This window comes from Mauremys reevesii, linkage group 11, assembly GCF_016161935.1.
Source record: "Mauremys reevesii isolate NIE-2019 linkage group 11, ASM1616193v1, whole genome shotgun sequence".
Taxonomy (NCBI): Eukaryota; Metazoa; Chordata; order Testudines; family Geoemydidae; genus Mauremys; species Mauremys reevesii.
This window is the reverse complement of record NC_052633.1, coordinates 67,089,047-67,113,327: the sequence shown is the minus strand read 5'-3', so window position 1 is coordinate 67,113,327 and position 24,281 is coordinate 67,089,047. Positions and strand designations below refer to the sequence as shown.

The 24,281-nt window shown below is 44.6% G+C and overlaps 1 protein-coding gene and 1 long non-coding RNA gene across 7 annotated transcripts in view; one reads left to right on the top strand and one right to left on the bottom strand.

The window, feature by feature from the left end:
- Nucleotides 1-24,281, bottom strand: part of SEMA5B (semaphorin 5B) — a 351,645-nt gene that overhangs the window by 97,692 nt on the left and 229,672 nt on the right. For all 6 annotated transcript variants that reach the window (XM_039494195.1, XM_039494194.1, XM_039494196.1 and 3 more), the window contains exon 6: nt 3,249-3,311. In XM_039494195.1, coding sequence (XP_039350129.1) covers nt 3,249-3,311 — 63 coding nt within the window. The remainder of the gene's footprint in view (nt 1-3,248; nt 3,312-24,281) is intronic.
- Nucleotides 16,608-21,813, top strand: LOC120374461. The gene is made up of 2 exons (XR_005586114.1): nt 16,608-16,733; nt 20,609-21,813. It is a non-coding gene; the product is annotated as an uncharacterized LOC120374461 (long non-coding RNA).

The window sequence follows — 24,281 nt, the reverse complement described above, 5'->3', positions numbered from 1 at the left end:
ATGGGGTCACTTCTCCCCATGCTCCACCCTGTTACTCATGCTAGCCACACCCTCAATGTGACTGTGACGGTACCTCCCATAAGGCTTTATGGAAATATGCTTAGAATGTGTTTTATGCTACATATGCCATGTACCATATCTCAAAGGTTATGATCTACTGAATCTATTAATCCTGTTTGTATGCATGTATCATTTTTGTATTCAAAGTTATGAATATTGGCTCTGTACCTAATCAAGAGACACTTAAAGGACAATGAATCTTGGAATGCTCCAATCCACGTAAGTCTACTTGAGGACTTTCAAGGTAGCATGTGACCCATGGCTGCTACCTGGTAAGAAACTGTGAGTCATGCATGGACATGTGACTTGCCCAGGTGACTCCAGAACTCTATCCTGGAGCTGGACTTTGCATAGGAGTGAGGAGGGGGTCTCCACCCACGAGAGAAAGTCTATTTAAACCCCTGGGAGACCCCTCCATTTGTCTTCAGCTGGCTAAAGAGAGAGCCTCTCCATCCCCAGGATTCTTGAAAGAAACTGGAAAAAAGGACGATGTGCAAGGGGTCTGACTGATTGCTGGACCCAGGCTAAAAGGAGATTAGTCTGTAAAAGGGAGCATTCTGTAACTGGTGAGGATCTTATCTGTATTCAGTTTGATTAGACATAGATTTGCGTGTTTTAGTTTATTTTGCTTGGTGACCTATTTTGTTCTGTCTGTCACTACTTGGAACCACTTAAATCCTACTTTCTGTATTTAATAAAATTACCTTTTACTTATTAATTGACCCAGAGTATGTATTAATACCTGGGGGAGCAAACAGCCATGCATCTCTCTCTATCAGTGTTATAGAGGGTGAACAATTTATGAGTTTACCCTGCATAAGCTTTATACAGGGTAAAACAGATTTATTTGGGTTTAGACCCCATTGGGAGTTGGACATCTGAGTGTTAAAGACAAGAACACTTCTTTTAGCTGCTTTCAGGTAAACCTGAAGCTTTGGGGCAAGTAATTCAGACCCTGGGTCTTTGTTGGAGCAGACGGGCGTGTCTGGCTCAGCAAGACAGGGTGCTGGGGCCCTGAGCTGGCAGGGAAAGCAAGGGCAGAAGTAGTCTTGGCATATTGGGTGGCAATTCCCAAGAGGGTTTCTGTGATCCAAACCGTCACAGTGACATCACTTGAAAGACAGGGAAAGAGGCAGCACAGTGTTACACGATGCACTGCCAGCCAATAAGGTGACACTTTAAGATGTTGGTTTTAACCTGCAATCCCGAAGGGGCTTGGACCTGAGCAAGCACCCAGCCTCATGCAGTAGGTGGTCAGGTGTAGGGTTACTACTACAGTTAATGTTATTACGGCAATATACAAACAGCTTACCGGGTAGCTTGTTAATATTTAATCTGTGACTTGTATTCTTAGGCTGAAGCTCCAGGCACTCTATGGCAAGATTTTCTAAGCTACCCGAGGGATCTGATTTAGAGTCTCAATTGCCATGAAAATGAATGGCATTTGGGCACTGTAATCCCTTAGGTGGCTTTGAAAACCCCTCCCTGAAAAGTACAAATAAATAAAGATATATTTGGATGGGGGAACTAAAGCAGACAGGTCAAGTAACTTAGCCCTGGCTATGGGATAATTGATGTCCAGAACTCTTGGCTCTATCTCTTTGGTGCCCATTATTGCAGTATCTGAGCATTTCACAATCTTCAGTGTATTTATCTTCACAACAGCCCTGTGAGGTAGGGCAGGGCTAATATCCCCATCATACAGATAGGGACAGAGACACTAAGTCATTTGTCACATAGAAAGACTGATGGAGCAAGGAATTGAACCCAGCTCTCCTGAGTCCCAAATTAGCACCATAAAACACTGGACCATCTTTCCTCCCTCCTGCCTAGCTGCGGGTGTTGTTGTGAGACCACTAGGCAACACCTGTCTGCTTTCAGTGCTTCTAATAGTTCAGTGGCCCTCTAACTATTGTCCCTGAGAACTGTAAGATGGATTCAAGACATATCTGCAAACAAAGGCCAAGTGCATGCACTAAGGTCCTCTAAGCTATGGCTCAAAATGAGTTTGAACTCAACTTTTCAGAACATTATCCTCTTGTGAAATGTTTGTCAAACTCTTTGCCATATGATCTGCAGGGACAGAGCAGGCAGCAAAAAAACCAGACTCACAAACCATTGCTTTCCACTGACATGACGTTAAAAAGATAAAAGTGAAATTATCATGAAATGTGTTCAGTTGAGTGCATGGGAATCTCACACTGGGTTGCTCTGTGGCTTGACAAAATAATGCTTGGTTATAAATTCAAGTACTTCATGAACAATAGAATGTAATTTTACTCTTGCACATTCCACGGTGGGTGGTGATAGTGAAATGTTCACGTCAGTGCATATATTATAAAACGCAAGTACAGAAGATTTCAGATTCAACTTACAACAGCTCCCAGTGTCTTGATTTTTTAAATTCTCTCCCATCTTGTTTTTTTTTTGTATGTACAGCACCTAGCACAAAGGGGCCCTAATCTCAGTTGGGGCCCATAGGTGCTATTGTAATACAGTAATAACAATTTCAAACACCCTGAAGTTCCCAGCTTTCAGATCCCGGGGTTTGTTTGGGCTTCTTAAGAAGACAGTGGACATTTGCAAATTGTGGGTGCGGATCTCAGCTTGAATCAAAAACACCCACAAATTCAGTTGTGTTGGAATCCTAGCTCTTTACATGGACTGGTTTTGGTTTGAATTGCATTCTAGGAAGGTGGACCTATCTTATAAAGAATGCTGCCACGTCCCTGATGTAGAGAATTGTTTTGTGTCATCAGATTAAACAATGTTGTTTGAATGAATTATACCAGGACATGTGCTTGTCTGAAAATTAAAGCTGAATGCAAACCAACATGGCTGAGATCCAGAATCTGACTGTCTCACAAAAGCGTAAGCTGACCTGATCAGTCTCAGCTATACAATAAATGTTACTCCTGGTCTGCCACCATTCTGCTCTCTGATTTGTCACAAATTACTCCCCTTCCAGCAGTGAATTACCTTCAAATCTCATGCAGAGCAGGTCTAATAACTAGAACAGAGGGCCTTTCAAATGGCTGGTTCTATGTAGCTTATGCATTTGTTGTGGAGGCTCTAAAACTCTGCAGATTTACAAACTTGAGCGGGTGTCAGATGTTCCCTGCACGTATTTCCAAGGGTGTGAAGCAAATAATTTAACTGCAGCCTCTTTGTGCCAAAGCAAAACTTACCTCAGTTTTTCCTTTACTCTGACAGGACCTCCTAGTGTCTTCATCTGAGCCCCATTCTGTTGCCTGGGAAACCAAAATGTACAAGTCACATGATAATAGTGTGAACTATTGCTTCTTGGCTAACCCACATCTGGAGACTCAAAGAAACAAGAGCAAGCATCTCAAGTCAATTTATGCAGTGCAATTTGCAGCAGGCACTGGGACAGTAAACATAATATCATATATATCATTCTTCTTGTGCTCACAGCGCAAACAAATGATAAATAGATGAACCGTCCAGAGGTTGAGGCAACTAACCCTTTAACAGAGAACAGATTTTAATTTGCATGTAAATACAACATCTGATTATAATTCAAGTGGAAGGGTCCAATACACAAGCCCCATGCACCAAGACTTTGCCTTTTTTAAAGATACAGTGCAGTGTAAAAGTACCAGCTTTAAGCACTAAATAGAACAACAACAACAACCCTTACAGCAAAGTTATAGGTATTCAACAATAATTTTGCACAAATTTGTAGTTTTCTTAAAAGCTCCCCTGAGATAATCACCCTATTACTGAAACCTAGTGTTAGTCACATTGCAAAATCAGTTGGATAAGATGAGAAATGGAGGGATATCTTGGCAAGGGAATATGGGGGAAAGAGACCTCCAGGTGATTGTACAGCTAAAGAAATGTGGAGTGCTTGCACCAGATCCTTAGCTTATCCTTAGTGTAAAATGGCTATGCTCAGTGCTTAAATTCAGCTGGAGCTGTCCAGAGCAGAGCTCCGGTAAGTATTTTTAAACCTGAGGCTGAAGCCCCGAGCACCACGAGGGCTCAGCACCCTGAATGCAGGGGGGATGGGGGCTCCAGGAAATACTATATAAGAATTTAAGCCCTGGCTATATTGCATTGCCAACAGTGGAGTTATGCCGATCTATACCAGCTGAGGATCTGACCCATAGGGATTGCTTTGAAAGAGGAGTCAGCAATACTGTATCAAACAGAGCAACTTCCAGCTTTAAAAAGTACCAGCATCAGAGCCAACTGTTTATCACTGTCTCAATTTTTCCCCCTTTAAGCATTTTTTTTAAATAAATAAATTCAAACAAATATTCTTAGTTTTAATAACTGGCAGTGAAAACACACAGACATGCATACTGTACATTGCTCTGAGTGCTAGCAAAATAGCCCTTCTAACAAGACTGGATTGTAAGGTTCAGATATGGATCCAAACTCCCCTAAAGGAGACAGAGATTTGGTGTGGTTTTTTTCCCAGCTCATAACAAAGATTGGTAATAGCAGCAAAGTTTGGTCTAGAACTAAACTTCCCCCAACTTTCTGACTGCTGCCAATATTTTAATACTGAGAGTTTCCAGAAATTGTCCCCTTGACACAAGATGAACCCAGGTTGCCATGGGAGGCAGAGGAGTGCCTGCAGAAAAGAGGGGAGCTATTATTAGTTTTCCCAAGTCAACAAAATACACTTGCTCATAATCACAACCAAGGATGGCGGTAGCACCACCCAGTAAGCACATTTATATTAAGCAGCACCTTGTAGGGAAATGTCTGGGACTGTTTATATATTGATCCTGAAAACTGTGCTTTATATATTATCATCAGAGCACTCCATTCAACCTGGAGAGCTAAAAGTGTGTCTGTACGTGTGTGAGCACGAGAGAGAGACAGCAATGCACTGGAATATGGAGGGAATGGGGGGTGAACTTTTCCTGGGAATTGTTTGGGGAAATACCTGTTATTTAATTCAACTCAGTCCATTCCAAAGGCCAAACATTTGCTCTACACAAGTATTTTATGAGCTTGGGGATAAGTCTCCACTAGCAGGTATCCAGCAGTATCCAGATAGAGGAAAGGCACCATCAGAGGTAGGGAGATGACTCCAACAGTCCCTTCAGTCCGGATGTGGAATTTTAACTGGCAGCTCCCATCAGAGAGGTGTAACACAACAGTTAGGGGGTTTGGATTCTAAGTTCTGGTTCAGTCCCATCACCACAGCCAGCTAGCTGCAATATTCTCTACTCTAAGATTAATTTTTGACAAGCTAAACAAAAACGAAACCAACAACAACAATAAAAAGACCACCACCATGACACACACTCCAGAGCAAATAGCTTATTTGATAGTTTTCTTCCCATTTCAGAAATACTCAGAAGCAGCACTCTCCTTTACAGCACCTGTTTCACATGACGACGCTTGGCAGGACAAAATGAAAACAAAAAGAGAAGGTGACTTACCTGTAACTGGAGGTTCTTTGAGATGGGTGGTCCCAATCTGTATTCCATTGAGGGTTATATGCATGCACCTGGAGCCAGAGCTTTTCAAAGTAGTATTGCTTGGCGATCCGTGCATGCACTCTTGTATTGCCTTGGGATTTCATCCTAGGTGATAAAGGGCTAGGAGGACTGGCCACGCCTTCTCCACTGCAGAACTACAGAACCATGACAGCGGGGTGGGACTGAAATACAGATCAGGACCACACATTTGATGAACCTCCAATTACAGGTAAGTAACCTCCTCTTCTTCAAGTGATGGCCCCTATTGTATTCCACAGAAAGCGATTGACAAGCAGTACTTTGAGAGGCAGAGGGTGCGAGGAAGATGGTGGAACTGTAGAATGGAGGACCGCTGCACCGAATGAGGTATCCGTCGCAGAATCATGTACCAGAGCATAGTGAGAAGAAAAGGGGTGTTCTGAACTCCACATGGCCGCCTTCCATATGTCCGCAAGGGGCAGGTCGTGTAGTGCGGCTGTGGTTGATGCTTGCACTTTCGTGGAATGGGCTCAGATCCCATCTGGTGGGGAGAGAGCCCTGACAAGAGAGAGCAGCGCACAATGCACCCTGAGACCCACTTACAGATTGTCTGGGTGGAAATGGCCTGTCCTTTATTTCTCTCCGCTGTGGCAACAAATAGCTTGGGAGACTTCTGGATCGGCTTTGTCCTTTGTAGATAAAAGGCCAGGGCCCTATGCACCTCAAGGGAATGAAGCCACCGTTCCTCATTTGAGATATGTGGTTTTGGAAAGAATGTAGGCAGATGTATAGGTTGGTTGAAGTGGAATTGGGAAACCACCTTTGGCAGAAACTTGGGTTGCAGTCGCAGCGAGACCTTGTCCTGATGCAACGTGATGAAAGGGGGGTTTTGCCATCATGGTGGCTTCCAGCTCACCAACCATCCTCGCGGAGGTAATGGCAACAAGGAAAGCGACCTTCCAGGAGAGAACAGGGAGAGTGCAGGAGGCCAGCAGTTAGAAGGGAGAGTTCATTAAAGACTTGGTTGCGATCCCATTGGGGAGTGATGGGCTGAATGTGTGGATATTTATGTAATAGGCCCTTTCAGAATCAGGCAGTCAAGGGGTGGGTAAAAATGAGGAATGTCAAACGATTAAAAAAATTAATTGTGATTAATTGTGCTGTTAAACAATAATAGAATACCATTTATTGAAATGTTTTTGGATGTTTTCTACATTTTCAACCGAGTTCCGCGGTTTTCAGATGGAAGAAAAAGTGTAAGAGAATGGGGATGCCCACAACTTCAGGAGCAAAACCTTGCTGTTGGGCCCAGCAGGTGAAGCATATCCATTTGGCCTGATAGAATCGCTTTGTGGGGTCCTGTCGGCTACTGGAGAGGCTGACTTGCACTGCCAATGAGCATTCTCGTGCTAATGGAGGTGTCCATCAAAAAGCCATGATGTCGGGTGTAGCGTCAATGGATTTGGATGTCTGAGTCTGCCATTGTGTTGTGTCAATAGTTCCGGAAATGTCTGTAGCAGGAGTGGAGGTTGTTTTGACATGTGGAGAAGGCGGCGGCACCAGAACTGGTAAGGCCAGAACTGAGTGATCAGAATGGTCATTGTTCTCTGCCACCGGAGTTTGGGGAGGATGTGGGGTTGGAATGGCGGGTGGGGGGGGGGGAAGACAGCGTAGTTTGTCCGGTCTGACCCATCAACAACCAAAGTGTCGCCCAGTGAGTAGGCACCGAGTCCTCCCCTGTTTGGTATTCGTGTGAGATGCAAAGAGATCTCTAATTGGTGTACCCCAATGATCAAAGATGTCCACAATCATCATGTCATGCAACTCCAATTCATGGTCAGTTGCAAAGTTCCTGCTGAGAGACTCTGCAATCACATTCTGGGTGCCAGTCACGTAGGCTGCTGACAAAAGGATATGACGTTTGTTGCACCATTCCCAGAGGCGAATCGGCTCCATACACAGCACTGGGGACCTCATGCCCCCTTGTTTGTTTATGTAGTATACTGTGGTGGTGTTGACATGAAAAGGATATGGCAATAGTGGATAGCTGGTAGGAACATGTGGCATGCTTTGCGTACAGCCCGAAGTTCAAGAACATTTACATGCATCCTGGCCTCTTGCATGGTCCAGGTGCCTTGTGTCATGTGATCTCCAGTGTGAGCACCCAGACAGAGAGTGATGCATTGATTATGGTTGTCACGGTCAAAAAGGATAGGAAGAAGGGCCTCCCAGAGCAGACTTGTATATGTCCGAAGACAACAGATGACCTCTGGTGGAATGCTGAGTATAATGTCCATTGACTGGTGCACAGGGGAATAGACTCTTTGCAGCCATAGCTGTAGACAACAAAGGTGCAGGTGGGCAAAGGGCATGATGGATGTGCACGCTGCCATGTGCCCTAAGATGGAAAGGCAGGTCCTGACCAAGATCGAAGGGTTGGAGGTTATCAGGGACTGAATAGGGTAATAAGTTGATTTTTCAACACTGATGCTCACTCCTAGGGAGGAGAGGAGTAGAAGATGCTAGGACGTCAATGCTCTAGCTTCCTCTTTGGACCATGCTGCCAGCAGCCAGTTGTCCAGGTAGGGGAAGACAAGAATCCCCTGACATTGTAGGTGAGTCGCTACCAAGAGAAAACTTTTGTAAAAACTCATGGGGCAGTGGTAAGTCCAAACAGGAGAACCCTGAATTGGAAGTGTCGATGCCCCACTTTGAACCTCAGGAACCTTCTGTGGGTTAGATGTATGTCAACATGGAAGTAGGTGTCTTGCATGTTGAGAGCTGTAAACTATCTGCCTTTTTCTAGTGAGGGAATAATGGCTGCAAGCGTGACCATACGGAACTTCGGTTTGCGAACTGAGCAAGTGAGGTGATGGAGATCCAAGTTCAGTCTTCATCCCTCTTTCTTCTTGGGTGCCAGGAAACAATTCAAATAGTCCTCCTCTAGGGTAAAAATACTGTTGTGAGAGGGATCTCTATGCGGGGGTTAGGATGGGAGATGTGGAGGAGGCGTCATCATAAACTCTACGGTGTAGCCGTGTCAAACGATGTCTAAGACCCACTTGTCTGTTGTTGCAGTTCTCCAAGCTGGTAGAAAGAGTTTGAGACAACTCCTGAAAGGTGTGGCGGGTAGGAGCACTGATGTACAGATTGGCTGACGGCACTCTAGGCCCACTCAGAAATACCATTTTTGCGATGACTGAGTGCGTCGTGGAGACTTCTGAGTTGCCAGAACAGGTGGACGGGTTCTGTGTATCTTAGAGCACTTCTGAGGAGGTTCATAGGCCCAATGGTGGTAGAAGTGAGGAGTTCTATAGCACTTGACTAGTGGTGGATGATAACATTTTATCTTTGGTGCCAGCGTGTATATGCTCAAGGATCAAAAGATGGCTCTAGAGTCCTTTAGAGAGTGTAAGGAATCATGAGTTTTCTGGTTGAAGAGGTATGATTCATGGAAGGGAAGGTCCTTGATTGTGTTCTGCACCGCTCCAGGGAGACCTTAGGAGTGTAACCAGGATTCCCTCCTCATGGCAATTCCAATCACCAATACATGCAAGGACGTGTCCGCTGAATCAATTGCAGCCTGAAATATGGACCTGGCAACCAACTTCCCTTCCTGTATAATCTCTTGGAATCAAGTACGATCCTGCTGAGATAGTTTATCTGCAAATTCCTCTGTCCGGCCATAGTTTATAAGTCATACTTGGCCATCAGTGCCAAGTAGTTAGAGATCTGGAACTGTAGTCCAGCCAAGGAGGCCTTTCAACAGATGAGGTCCAGTCTCTTACCCTCCCTGTCTGCTGAGGTGGAGCATGGGTGTTATTGTTTGATCCGCTCTGACGCAGCCTGTATTAACAAGGAGTTAGGTGGAGGGTGTGAACATAAAAATGCTGACCTTCTGGGGGGAAGCAGTTCCTTTTCTCTGTCCCCTTTAGGGTCGGTGCACATGTGGCCGGGGTATGCCACACAGTGCGTGCTGGTTGAAGAATGGCATCACTGATCAGTAAGGCCATACTTGCCAGTACCAATGCCTGCAGAATGTCTACTAACTGGTGCTGACTGTCCTGCATCTCTTCTAGGGGGATCTCAAGAGCATTGACAGTTCTCCGTAAGAGTTCTTGAAACTGACGATAGTCATTTGCCGGGGAGGAAGGTGTCGATGACACAGCTGTGTTTGGAGACAATGAAGGGAAATGAGACTGTTCCGAAGGCAAATACTGGGGTCATGAGCTCCAAATGGACAACTCGTTTGATCCTGCTGTTGTCGTCCTCCTTGGATTTAGAGGAAAACTTATTGCCATGCATATGTGCATGCTTCTGTGGCTCATGGCTAGGCCCCGATGCGGAGTCCATAGCACTAGTACCGGCAGATCCAGATGGAGGCTCTGCAGTAGAGGGAATGCTCTTGGAGTGTTCAGGCCGATGTATAGGAGTGAGGGGTTCCCCAACCAGGATCCAACTTTGGACCCATGGCTACCTCCATGGCTACCTCCATGAGAGCTCTGCCTTCCCATACCTGGGCAGGGAAGGAGAGGCAGACACTGCACCTGGAGGTGATGTGGACTTTCCCCAAAAACAGTACAAACAGCACTGGTGTTCATCGCTGATGGAAAACAAGCAAGGGCAGGAAGCACAGACTTTAAATCCCAGCATCTTTGGCATAATCCAGTACCCAGACCTGGGGGGCAGGCGAGGAGGGAGACTGGCAGGAAAAACTGTTGAAGCGGCATCCCAAGTCCTTAATTATAAAAACTGCTAGAAATTACCAAAATACAATGAAAAAACACAAAATCCTAACTATGAACAAAAATAAAAACAGTTGTGTACATTTTTTTTTTAAATGTGTCACTAATACAAGAGGTCAAGCAGAAACTCCTACTCGGACCATGCGGTGATGAAAAGGAACTGGAGATGTGGATGGTCCGCCCCACCTTTTTTTGCCTCGGGCGAAACCACGAGGTAATACGAGTGCACATGTGCAGACCGCCGGGCAATACTACTTTGAAAAGCTCCAGCTCCGGGGGCATGCAGCATGTGCATAACCTTCCGTGGAACACAACAGGGACCATCACTTGAAGAAGAATCACTGTTTTTTTTAGCAATTGATACTGTCCCTTGGCAAATAATCTGGGTCCTTTGGGACAGCGGCAATATAACTGAGAGCAGAATCTAGCCCTCTATAGAAGAGCCTCCACTTTCCACACACAAGCTCAGAGTTACTCTGCAAACACAATTCAAGTCAGGGATGTATCTGTGCTCTAAGCCATGTTTTTGGTGCTGGTTGTTTTCTTTTGTGGACAACGTTGTCCTTAGGTTCTCCCAAGGCCCCTGATGAGACTGCGGATAACAGAAGCCCTTGCTGATAGAACAAATTATAGCAACATGCTGCACCATTCGTCAATTCAAGTTGCATTAGAGTCAAGAGGATAATTAAGCACTAAGGCATGTTTTATTAGGCCAGTATACACACCTCAGGTAAGCTCTGAGGCACACGGTTGAGAACTGATTGACTCCAATGACCTCCAGTGACTCAAAGAGCATATTAAAGACCCTGCAAAGGGGAACCTGGAGCTTCTTGTCGCTAATAAAAATATAGCTGCAAAACCAAAATGCTAATGTATATTTAAGGAAAAGTAACTGTACATCAATGAATGAATGTGCGCCAGGGGTCTGTCTCAAAGCCAACTGGAGTCTGGCCATTCATTCCAATGAGCTCTAAAGGGTCCCATGGAGGGCCAGGATTTTGAGCTCTCGGCCTTTTTATCACCTCTCCTTTTGGACTCAATCTGTTCTATCTGTTTAGATCCCTCTGCTGGCCAGACCCCCCTTTTCAGCTCTGCTACCACTTCCGAGTTTCTTCCTTCATTTCTGCTGTCTTAAGCATCTTGGATTTACCCTATTGCAAGCCTCCCTGAAAACTGCTCAGGCTTCAGTGTAAGCCTGTCCTTTCTACTTTCCTTCCAAGTCTCTCCTTTCCAGAAGCTCCTTATGAAACCTTCCTCCTCCCCTAGACACATTCAACACTTCTGCTTCAGCCAACTTTATCTCCCAGTACCTTCAGTCAGTCTTTCCAAGGAGACATATGTATTCTGCGGCACATTGAGTGTATAAAGCACATGTGTGTCTGGCTGACACCTACATCAGTAATGTAATACCAAACTTTGGGAGTAAGGCACCCTTGCACTCATTTCACTACCTGACCACAATGCATATGGCCAGCCCAGCCATGACACATTTTCTTAGCCCCTAGTAAACAAAAAAAAAGTTATTTCTGTTTATTTCTCAAAGCTGTCTATGCACATTTAGCTACACTGCAAACTAACTAAGCAACAGGCTGCTACCCACCAGGCTGGAGATCATCTCCAATTCTTCACTCATTTTCTCAGCTGTCTGAGCCATTTAAGTTTCACTACCACAGCAAACACAGACTGGACTATTTCCGTACCTCCTGATATGTGTGTCAATCAGGAGAAGAACAGCAGATGCCTATGGAATGACATGGTAAGACGCCAGCTCTCATGGAAAATAGAGCCCGGGTTGTTAGGTGACTGAAGCTGGTAGGAGGATGCAGAACAGGAGAACATGAATGTTCTTCTAGCTGCTTCCCCGTCTCCCACGTGCTTACACCCGCAAGCAATATTTAGCAGTTTGAGGATAGACTGATTGAGGGCACCAGTACTTCACTCCCTGTTCCTCCTAACCTTGAGGGTTCTAACTCTTCTCACCTCCTACCTGGGGGGCTTCCAGCCCCCTCGCCCTTCCCTCTTCCTATTTCCAAACAAAGTTTGTGGGGTTTCTTATTGTCAATTGTTCTGGAAACTTTGGGGACCTCATATGAAACCATGTGATCCATATGCAGAATGAAGAAAGCCCATATTCTTGTACTATAAGAGTTTGAATAACTAGTCCAAGGGTACCGTCACTGCACAAAATGATGGGCACAAAAAACATGCACAGAGTGGCCCACCCATCTGTGCAGCCTGGCACTAAAAATTCTGGCAACAGTATCTGAGGATTGATGGTACCATTTAATGTGCTTTTCATTCATAAAATTGACAGGTGCATCTGCTTCCCCTCTCGTCCACCTCTGTGACTTGTGTTCCTTTCAACACATAGTTCTTCTCCCAAAAGGCTTTTCCTGCAACTTTCTGAAGCCATGCAAGGGAGAAGGATTAATTTTCTGAGCTAGCAGGGTCATGTTTACATCATCTCAGATACATGATGCAACAGTGGCTAAATGGAGAACACTATAAGTACCACAGAGATGAGCCACAGATGCAAATCTGAACTTTCTTAAAGTTCATAGATATTCTGATTGAGAGTCTGGGTTTTGGCTGTTTAATAGGTGATAGAGGCCAGTCGTAAAGTTTGCATCCAGTTCAGAATTTATTTAACGCTGATGGATTATCTGATCTGAAACCTTCATTCTATCTTGTGCTTTCAAACTCTTTATCACTCAGCACACACTTCTCAGGGACCTTTGTAGATCCAGCTACTCAGTTACCTGGAGGTGCCACAGCAGGTATCCTCAGTACCTCCCTGTGTCATACAAATCCTGGTGACCTAGGTCATGTGTGTCCTCAGACTCTGATGCAGGGGTCCCCAACACGTGCTGAGCATCCGCCAAAATGCTGCCAACAAGCGTCATCCCAGCGCATCGCGCCAAAATGCCGCCGATTTTTTTTATATTTTGGCAGCGCTTGGATGATGACGCTCTACTTACTTTCTACAGAAGACAGAGACAACACACCCAAATCCTGGTGACCTAGGTCATGTGTGTCCTCAGACTCTGATGCAGGGGTCCCCAACACGGTGCCCGTGGGCGCCATGGTGCCTGCTGGGGCGTCTAAGGGTGCCCGCGTACTGGCGAGCGGATGAGCATCCGCCAAAATGCTGCCAACAAGCTGCGTCATCCAGCGGCATCGCCGCCAAAATGCTGCCGATTTTCAGCGGCATTTCGGCGGCGACGCCTATTGACGTTGCTGCTTGTCGGCGGAATTTCAGCAGATGCTCATCTGCAGCCCCGGTCCTCCGTGGCTCGTCGTCTGGCGCCCACCAGATAAAAAAGGTTGGGGACCACTGCTCTGATGCAACACTCTCATTGACTTCCTGGACCAGATTTGTCTTTGCCCCAGTAACGTTGATTCACAATCTATAATTAATTTGAGATTGCATTTTAATGAAGTAGATTAAGATCACAATAATCCCTGTGTTATACTTGGACTACAAAGATATAGTTTTTGCCCAGAATGAACTTAGGTATCATTTAAAAAATGGAAAGCAAAGACTATAAAAAAAAGTAAGTTACACTGCATATGTATTTGGTAAATGAAACCCACTTTTAAATTTCTAAAGTATCTCATTACAAACCCATCCATCTGTTACCATCTTCACTTCTATTAAATATGAGTTCCATAAGAGCTGCTGACAGCCTTTCGTGCCTGCAGGTAGGCCCAGAATCATGCTGTTCTCTTCTCTTTTCATTAAGATCTTTTCTTCTTACATCTTATGTTATTTATATCTGGAGGTGATTGGAATGCACATATTGCAAACACAGAGCCTGATTCTGCAAGATCCTGAGCATCTCCTGTAAGATCCTGAGCCCTCTCAACTCCCACAAATGTTTACAGGAATGGAAGGAGCTCAGCATGTTGCTAGATCAGGTCTACAGGGACTGCTAAAGGCAATCAATTCACAGGAATACACAGAGGGGGATTCTTCCATCTGCCCAGGAGGGAAGAGGTGATTTTGTTTCCATGCTTGTTCAATGAATGGCACCCTGAGCCCAGATTGCCAGCTCCATCAATCTGCACTTAGACCTGAACTGGCAAAGTTATTTCTCCCCCTTACATGTCCCTTTCCAATAACCCTAAAGGGGGCTGGTATCTACAGTTAAAATACTCCTCAGAAAAAAGAGAGACACCACCACTGAGGTAGCTTCCAATATTCCTTATTCCAGCACAAACCTCTGCATTTCTTATCATTTACATTAGTAAATCTTTTTGTACTGACTTATTTTGGACCTGACTCGGTGAGGTGCAGACAGCTGTCAAATCCCCCTGACAGCAGGGAGCACAGAGGGTGCTCAATACTCCACAACAGGCACAATTAAGCAAAGCATTTAAGCATTCACTTAACTTTAAGCATGTGTTTAAATCCATCTCCATTCAGCAAAGCATTTAAACATATGCTGAAGTCTGTTGATTTCAACAGAACTAAAGCACCTTGCTGGACAACAGTGGACTTTAGCATGTGCTTAACGTTAATCACATGCTTAAGTACTTTGCTGAACTGGAATCAGGGTAAAGCCCTTTAGGCAAAATGCTGCCTATAGAAGCCAGCACATTTCCGCTACAAATTGCCATCATAAACCTCTTCATCCATTTAACACCAGTCAGGAAAAGGTCAGTTCCATAAAGTGCAACATACAGATTATTGTTGATGTGGACAAACTACTTTATAAGACCATTTCTATGCTCATAAATATTTGGTAATCTCCACAGAAGACAAATCCCACACCATCAATGACAATGCTAACCTACCGTTTATGGGGAAATCCGGTAGAGTTTAAAAGGAAATGATAAACTTTCTATTGATGTTAAATTACAGAATTTAAAAGAAACCACCTCTACTAGATGATTCTATAGGTTGGATCAAGAAAACCCTTAAGAATGGATCTCATTTCACTCTATATAAAAGTATTCTACAAACCTATTCCTTTTCTACATAGCCTCACTGGTTTCCTCCTCATTAAATTCTATTTGACTTATCCATAAAGGCCTCGGTTTTTGTCTGCTAAATACCAGGCACATTCGCCTTGCTCTATAAACAATTATTTATCAAAATCTAACTTCTTAATAATACACAACAGAAGCTCGGTGCCCTAAAAGCCACTTCTGAAGTTCCACAGCAGTTAAATTTATTAAAACTGTGATACAAAAGGCTGATAATCAGATAGATAGAGTTGAAGGTGAATATAATGTTGTGTCTCACTAAATAGATGAACTAAGTATTGCACGGGGTAAATTACAGAACATTGCTGCAGACTGTGGTGCCTATGAGGAATGGTCATGGAATTCAGCAAATTAGTTTTTGATGGGAGCAGAAGTGGGGAGAGGAGAACTGCACTGCAGCTAATCAAATTGCTAATTGATTTCCCTTCAATGATCTCCAAATCCTTAGGATGTGATAAAATGCAAGTTGTACATTTCATTTTCAACCCAAACTAACCACACTGTATATCGGCAAAAGCCAGCATGACAACCTGGCTCTACCCCAAGTGACTGGGCTAACCATATGTGCTACAAGTCACCTGCAGACACTGAACATTATAATGGAACATTTAGGAGGCAGGAGGGATACATGCTGGGGAAAAAAAACAGGCCCAGATCACCATTAACCTGTATTAGTGGGTATATACATTTTTCACCAGTGCAAATCAGTGTACAAGGATCAGGGCGATAGTGAATCAAGCCCTCTGATTATAACTAAAAATAACTTATTAAAACAGTGCACCTGATTCTGCTCTGACACTGGTCTTAGACTTATGTAACTCCCAATTTACACCAGTAAGATCAGAATCAGACCCTACATGTAAGTGACATTAAGGGGAGGCATACACCAGCCAAGGGAAGAAAGTTCTTATTTAAGGTTTGCTCTGGATCTGTAGGTGTCCTGAGGCTGAATTAAACAACCTAGCCCACAAAGAGTTTCATCAAAGTCCTTGTACACTGAGAAATGGTATAGCCCCAGGTTAGCTGCTTTACAAGAGTTGTACAAATCAGCTACAACCACTCTTCCTAAATAAGTCAATCGGGACAAAGCAGGACTGACCAGACACTCAGATTAACTCTTTCTTCTTCTCCAACTGTTATTTATTCCTGGCAGGGCCTGTTTCCCTTCTGTGGAAGGGCAAGGCCAGATGGCTATAGAAAAGTAATGGGAGATAGATATATTAGCCCCAGGTTAAACAAATCCCTGGTACCAGGATAAGTAAATGGCAGCTGCTCCAGGTCAATTAAGACACCTGGGGCCAATTCAGATCTTTCCAGAAGGCAGTGGAGATTGCTAGGTTGATTGGGACACCTGAAGCCAATCAAGGGCTGGCTAACACTAGTTAAAAAGCCTCCCAGCCAGCCAGGTGGGTGTGCACGTCAGGACCTGTGAGAAGTTGTGCTGTTGGAGGGACTGAGTGGCACACACCATACTAAGTACAAGGAAGGAGGCCCTGAGGTAAAGGTGAAGTGGAGCTTGAGGAAGTGGGGGCTGCTGTGGGGAAGCAGCCCAGGGAATTGTATGTCTTGTTCCTAAAAGGTCAACTACCACAGCTAATACTATTAGGGTCCCTGGGCTGCAGCCTGGAGTAGAGGGTGAGCCTGGGCTTCCCCCCTTTTGCCCCCTGATTAATCACTGAGACTGGGAGACAACAGAGACTGTGCGAGGGAGGATTGCTTCTCCTCACCTCCCTTGCTGGCTTATGATGAAAATGGCTCAGTAGACTGTGACCCTTGTCTCTAGAGAGAGAAGGGTTAAGGGGAGGGTCACAGTGCAGGGCTGCCCAGAGGAGGGGCAAGTGGGGTAATTTGCCCTGGGCCCTGCAGGGGCCCCCACAAGAGTTTTTCAGGGCCCCTGGAGTGGGGCCCTTCACTCACTCTGGGGGCCCTGGAAAACTCTTGTGGGGCCCAGGCCCCTGGAGCTTCTTCCGCTCTGGGTCCTCGGTGGCAATTTGGCGGTGGAGGGTCCTTCCGCCCTGGGACCCACCGCTGAAGTGCTGGGTCTTTGGTGGCAATTTGACGGCGGGGGGTCCTTCCACCCCGGGTCTTCAGTGGTGGGGGGTCCCTGCTGCCAAAGACTCCAGGCCCCCTGAATCCTCCGGGCGGCCCTATCACAGTGAGCCTCTGAGGCTAGTGAAATCCGTCAGGAAACGCAGGACCCACGGAGACAAGGACCAAGCTTTGTCACACTTCCTATCATTTGTCTGTCTTGTCTATTTAGATGGTAAGTTCTTCCAGACAGGAACTGTCTCTTGCTAGATGTCTGTACAATGCATAGCAGAATAGGGTCCTGATCTCAGCCAAAACAAATGGGACTTATTGCAAAGTAAGGTAGACAAATCTGGCCCTTAGTTTTTAAATGAAATTCTAAGTAATCTGTTTTTGGTAAAGTACTTTGCCTTCTATGTGTTCTTATTAATGCTGAACATTAGTTATTTTTCTCTCCTGAGTAGCTGCAATTTCATGTATTATTATTTATTTGAACTACAGAAGCTCTACACAGGGAGGAAAAAACCCACAGCTGACCCAGGTCCGAGGACTCCAGCTCATGGGGCTTGGGCCCTGGGGCTTTCCTTCCTGTGTAGATGTACCCCCAGAGGCCTGGACTGAGATTGAGCCCCCCTTGTACTGGCATTATGCAAACACACAGTGAGAGACAACCCCTGACACAAAGTGCTTACAATCTAAACAGACAAAACAGGTAAACGGTGGGAGGTCACACAGCAGGTCAGTGGCACAGCTAAGAACAAAGCCAGTTCTCTTGAATCCCAGTGTGCTGCCAGGTCCACAATACCACACCGCCTCCCAGGTTTATTTTTGTATAGCCTTCTTCATAGAAATATTTTATCACAAAATGCTTCTCAATCACCAGGTCAGTGCTAGCTGGAACGGAGCAGCACTGGGGGGTTTTAAGAACAGGTTAGACAAACACCTCTCAGGGGTGATCTATGTTTAGTAGCTAGAGCAAAAAGGACTGGATACTGGATGCACATTCTTAATTCCAACATAGATTTGCTGTGTGATCTTAGGCAAGTCAATCACCTCTGACTTGTTTGCCACTGTGAAACTGGCATTACTGTTCTGGAGCTGTAAACTTTCATTTGCCCTGCAGGGGATTCCATTGAATAACACCGGGTTCCTGTAAATCAGACACTCCTCCTTCCTGTAGTGTTGGGTAGGAATTTACAGCTCCAAACTCTGTACTTCCTTATCTCAAAGGGTTATTGTGTGAGGCTTAATAGACCACAGTTTCTAAAGCACTCTAGGATGAAAAGCACTGTACAAGTGCAAATTATTATTAAAGATTGTCTAAAGCTTTACGAAAGAGTGATACCAAGTACACTTTTTTCCAGCCCTCTAGAACTAAAATGGTATAAAACTAGATTAAAACGTTTTTCTGAAGTAAGTGATAAAGATAATCACAGCCAGGGTACAGCTTGCATTGCCCGTTTCAGCTCTGTTTTAAGGACATGCATACAAAGGAATAAAAAATATTAAATAAAAACCAGTTTATAACAGAATGGCCAATTCATCCTTAAAGAGACACTGTCAACTTTAAATTCGTAATTTAAACAAACAAATTTCCTTGCTAGTTGGTCTAATCTTACCCTCGGTCATTCAGGTGTATATGCAGTCTAACCAAACTTCCACTGAGAGCAGAACTTGAGCCCTTAACAATAATGTAAACTTAGATGGTTGAAACAGGAAGTATTTTTTAATTTCTGATTTACTTTTCACTAAATACTTTTTGCATTTCTTGCACTGCACAAAGTACAGTCAATGACATTCATGTCACTTTGTTTACAAATCATTGCTCAACACTGCAATATTTGGTTGCAAATATTGCAGAACATCTTTTTTTGTTTAAAAACAACTATAACTATTGGCAGTTAGAAAAAAAACAAACAAATTTCTATTGGTTGTAGACTTTGTAAAAATGTGCTTTTACAAACTTAGTTTGGTCGAAATGCAAGTTGATGGTATTCCTTCACTGAGATTAAAGTTGGGTGGGAAATGATTTTTCTGGCCCGTGAAAATTTTCGAGATTTCAAAAATTTTCCTGTTCTGTATCAGAACAAAACCAAATATCTCAGGTGAGTGTCTTAACCACCAGGCAACTGGCTATCCTGGGGTGGGTTAAATACTCCTTGGAACGGGGACTCAAACTTGGGTGTCTCACATCCCAAGTCAACGCTCTGACTGCTGGACTAGCAAGTCGGTCTTGCTTGGTCTCTCTGACCCAATGAATATATAAAAGCAGCAAAGAGTCCTGTGGCACCTTATAGACTAACAGACTTATTGGAGCATGAGCTTTCGTGGGTGAATACCCACTTCGTCGGATGCATGTAGTGGAAATTTCCAGAGGCAGGTATATATATGCAAGTAAGAATCAGGCTGGAGATAACGAGGTTAGTTCAATCAGGGAGGATGTGGCCTCCTTCTAGCAGTTGAGGTGGGAACACCAAGGGAGGAGAAACTGCTTTTGTAGTTGGCAAGCCATTCACAGTCTTTGTTTAATCCTGAGCTGATGGTGTCAAATTTGCAGATGAACTGAAGCTCAGCAGTTTCTCTTTGAAGTATGGTCCTGAAGTTTTGTGGTTTTTTTTTGCTGCAGGATGGCTACCTTTAAATCTGCTATTGTGTGTCCAGAGAGATGGACCTGTTCTCCTACAGGTTTTTGTATATTGCCACGAAAACTCATGCTCCAATACGTCCGTTAGTCTATAAGGTGCCACAGGACTCTTTGCTGCTTTTACAGATCCAGACTAACACGGCTACCCCTCTGATAATGAATATATAGTTATTTATACAAAACAGAATAGCTCAAATAGGAGAGACTGAGCGAGCCCTATCCCAGAACCACCATTAGCCTGGTGATTATGCTAACCACTGAGCTACTCTGTAAAGACAAGTTACAGTATTTCCTATGATTGAGAACCAAAAGCATACAGGAGCCATGACAAGGTATTTAGCAAAGTAGGCAGTTAACCTCCATGGTAGAATTTGGTCTCCTGCCATTTCAAATATATCTTGTAAATTATGGCAACAAACATTGGCAAAAGGGACAGGTGATTATGAAGACACAAGATTATATGATAAATCAATAAAATAATTATATAAAGGAGGCTAAAATGTACACAGCCAAAAAAAAGATGCCATTTTAATATGTCAGACACAAGTCAAGTATATGAATATAGCTGAACGCGAGTTTATTTTAGGTTGGTTGTAATCTTTAGACACACCTGACATTTTTGTAGCACATAATACACTTTCTTTGCACCTCCAGCTCTGTTTATTTTGCAAAGATCAATTTTTACATTTCTTCTCTCACAGGTATAACAAAGTATTCCTTAGGACTGAATCAAACACAGCAATGCCTCCATTTTAGCAGCATAGATCAATTCTCCCTTCCAGGCTAATGTATCACCAAACGATGTCCATCTCCACCCCTTTTTGTTCTTTAGTAGAGTCACCATTCAGAAATAAATGCCTCCCTCCCATTCATGGGGGCCACTGATGGATGTGCCAGGACTCCTAAACAGCCTTCCTTTACTGTTCTGCACAATGATCTCGGCAGTAGAAGGTTCAAAAATCCTTCCAATGGACCAGCCCATATTCAGTACAAAATCGATTTACCATGGCTGTAGTCCCCTTTGTGTTTCTGCATCAAGCAAGGAGATTTTATTCTCCTTCATTTTTCTGCTCTGGGTTTCCTCTCCATTGTGCTTGCCTTTGAAGCTTACTGCTCTGTAGAGATGTTAAGACTTCTCCACTACACATGCTTTTCTTTTTCCACTACGCAGATAGCCCAGATGGATACTGCACAGTCAATTGAGAGACTTTGTGCACCCGCATTAAAAGGCGTTAATGTCCAGCTATGAAAGGGGATTTTCGTCAACGCTTCCAATCAAAAATGTAACCAACAAAGTCTATGTGAAGCTTCCACACTTATCAGCTTCCTAGATAATAAAGTGGGGAGCCATGCATTCCTTATTCCACTTCAGGAACTGCAACAGGTAGTCCCTTTAAGCCTTTGTTTGTTTAGAGAAATAACTGAATTAAGCTCAAGGAAACTGCCCAGCGTGGACACAATTCTCTCAACAATTAGGAGGAGATTCATGAATCAAAATCAGCTCATCCTGCCATTTTAAAGAGACTAATGAAGAACTCAAGATGACATTTTCACTGTTCTGTGTTCCTTGTTTTTCTTCAGGGAAATCACATCTATTGCATCAAGAGGGCCTAATACTCTTTCAGCTGACAAACACCGCAATATATTCTCATTAAAATCGTATAAGTTGTTCAACATAGGCTTAGCCCTGTCTTGGCTCTAAAAAAGGGGCAATTAAACAAATAAAATGTTCATGTGATTCAACTTATCCTATCCACATTCTTTTCTGGTTGTGCATTTAAGCTTGGTGTAGTGCAACCAAAGGGGATAGAAGTGGAAATCTTTAATGAAGCAAAAAAAAAAGCCTTCCTAGGACCAAATGAAAGGCTTGAAATTACCTTAATTAGCCCAGGGGAATTTCGTACAAGCCAGAGAAACTGGGAAAGTCTTTTGCAGAGAGACAGAGTGAAAACATCACCGGGATCCTGAATAAACATGACTGCACTATGCAACTCTGAGTCTGCAGCACAAAAGGCAAAACCAGAGTCTAATTCTACTTCTCTATCTTATGATGTTTCTTAAGACATAAGTTCAGGAGGAAAAGCAAGAATGGCACAACACCCACAGGTACAAGACACCCTAGTTGATCCCCTTTGCTGAGATCAAAGTTTTGCCCTCTTTTTAAAATATATATATTTAGTGCTAGGGAAAGAATCCAGACAGATGACCATGATTATATGTAAGTCTGGTAGTGCCTGGAGCCAACAGCTCCATATCACTAGGTGCTGTATAAATGTAGAACAAACAGGAAGTCCCTGCCCCCCCAGAGCTTACAATCCAAGGATAAAGTGAGAGATGACAGATAGACACAGCAGAGCACAAGGTAACAATGAGATAGATGACTGACTAAATCCCTGTTTTGCCACAGAACACATGGAGCCCAGGCAGAAGCGATGAAAGCTTCCTCAATGGGACACTGGCAACATGCCTCAATCCTGACTTGGAAGGACCCCCCTGACAGCTGAAAGCACAGTTCAGTCTCCAGGGCCCATTCAATCCATGGCCTACCAAATGCTACCTGGGTTGGTGGATTTGGGGATGCTGAACACACATCTAACAGAAAGCAGACTGAAATCACCACTCATTTCCCTTAAGTAATGAACACTACAGCCATCAGGGGGTAGTGACTTCAGTTGCTACCACTAAGGGATGATGTAGTGGGGCAGCTGCCCCACTCCTGCAGAAAAGGGGTCAAAAGCAGCCCTGGAGAGGGCTGCAGCAGGGAAAGGGATTAAGAACAGCTGGGGGAAGCTGGGTAGCTGACTACAGCTGTGGCCAGCTTAATCGGGGCCAGCTGGCCCTTATAAGAGGGCTCTGGGCTAGAAGCTGGCAGACTCTCTCTCTAGCTTCTGAGAGAGAAGGGCCTGGCTGCCTAGGAGCTGAGCAGGGTACCTAGGGTGAAGCAGGGATGGGGGAAGGCCAGAGGAGCTGGGGAGCTCCAGCCTGAAAAAAACCCAGGCCGCAGGCCTTGCTAAAGGCCAGGAAAGGTATTGGCGCTACAGAAGTGTAGACTGGGAATAGGCAGAGGCAGCTGGTCCAACCCCCCTTGCCGATGATGAGTGGTTTACAGATTGCAGTCTGCCCAGTGAGCCAGGGCTAGATGGTGACTGGCAGTATCCACTGAGGCAAGGTGGGGATTGAGGGTTGGGGGTTCCCCTGGGTGGGAAGACCCAGATTGTGGAACCCTGATGTAAAAGGCACCGGGGTCTGGGAGGGACATAGGGGACCAGCGACAGGCAAGCTACCGGCCTGCAGAGGGTGCTTTGGAGCTGGTGAAGGATGACCCAGGATGACCAGCAGGAGGTGCCGCGCCGGTAAGTCGTCACACCACATGGATTAAAAATCAGCTGAACTAGTGATGAAAGGTTCATAATGCGTTATCAACCCCTAGAGCAATCCAGTCCCCTACAGTATCTTTTTAATTTCACTGTAGATGCAAATGTAGTGTTACAAATCTACACTCCTCCAGCACCTTACTCAAGGCACCCAGCATCTAATTACAGCTTCCTGCCTGCTTTACCTCAAGCTTGCTCTGAAACTAACTTCCAGTGCCAATGTGTTTTCATTAACACCAGACCATCCAGGGTCTATCAGCAATGGAGCACTTTACTTAAAAGAGAGAGCAGAACAAACTATGCTGACTTCCCCAGGCCATGCTCCAAACCCCCACTGCCCTCGACTCAATCTTATGAACAAACGAAAATTGATCCAGTCCTAGATGCACCTTCCAGAAAGACCAATGCGCCCATTTTCTCCTAGAGCCTAGCTCCATAAGATGCATCACCATGTGCAATTACTTCCTCACTGTCCACTAAAACATTATTAGGTCTAGGTCAGGATGACCTTGCCTGAACTTCTCAGATGTAGATAGAAAACTAAGGCTTGGTGCTTCATCATACCGACCAGCTGGCTGCTAGTTTGCTCAGCCTGCAAAAAAAACAGCACTGGATCTGAGTGAGGGAATCTGACACTTCTCCAAGAGAAGCACAGAGTGCCAGCTTTGAGAGAAAGTGATGGGGTTTATAGAAAGAGACCTTTAGGGAGGCTATATAAAGCCCAGCATTTAGTACTACAAGACAGAGACAAACAAGAGTTTAATCAAAACAAGATTATTACCTTAAAGAAAAAGGCTCCCCCCTATTCCACGTTGCCAAAAATACTAGTACCTCCATCAGAATCCCATTCCACAACTCTTGCAGCAATAACATTTTATCTGCCTCTCCACTGCAAGCAAGCCTCCTCCCCCGGTTTCACTCAGCAGTTGCTCTATCTCCTTAGAGTCTGTTGAAACAGATGCCTTCAGACTCCCTGCTTGGTCTGTCACAGTTTGCCTTG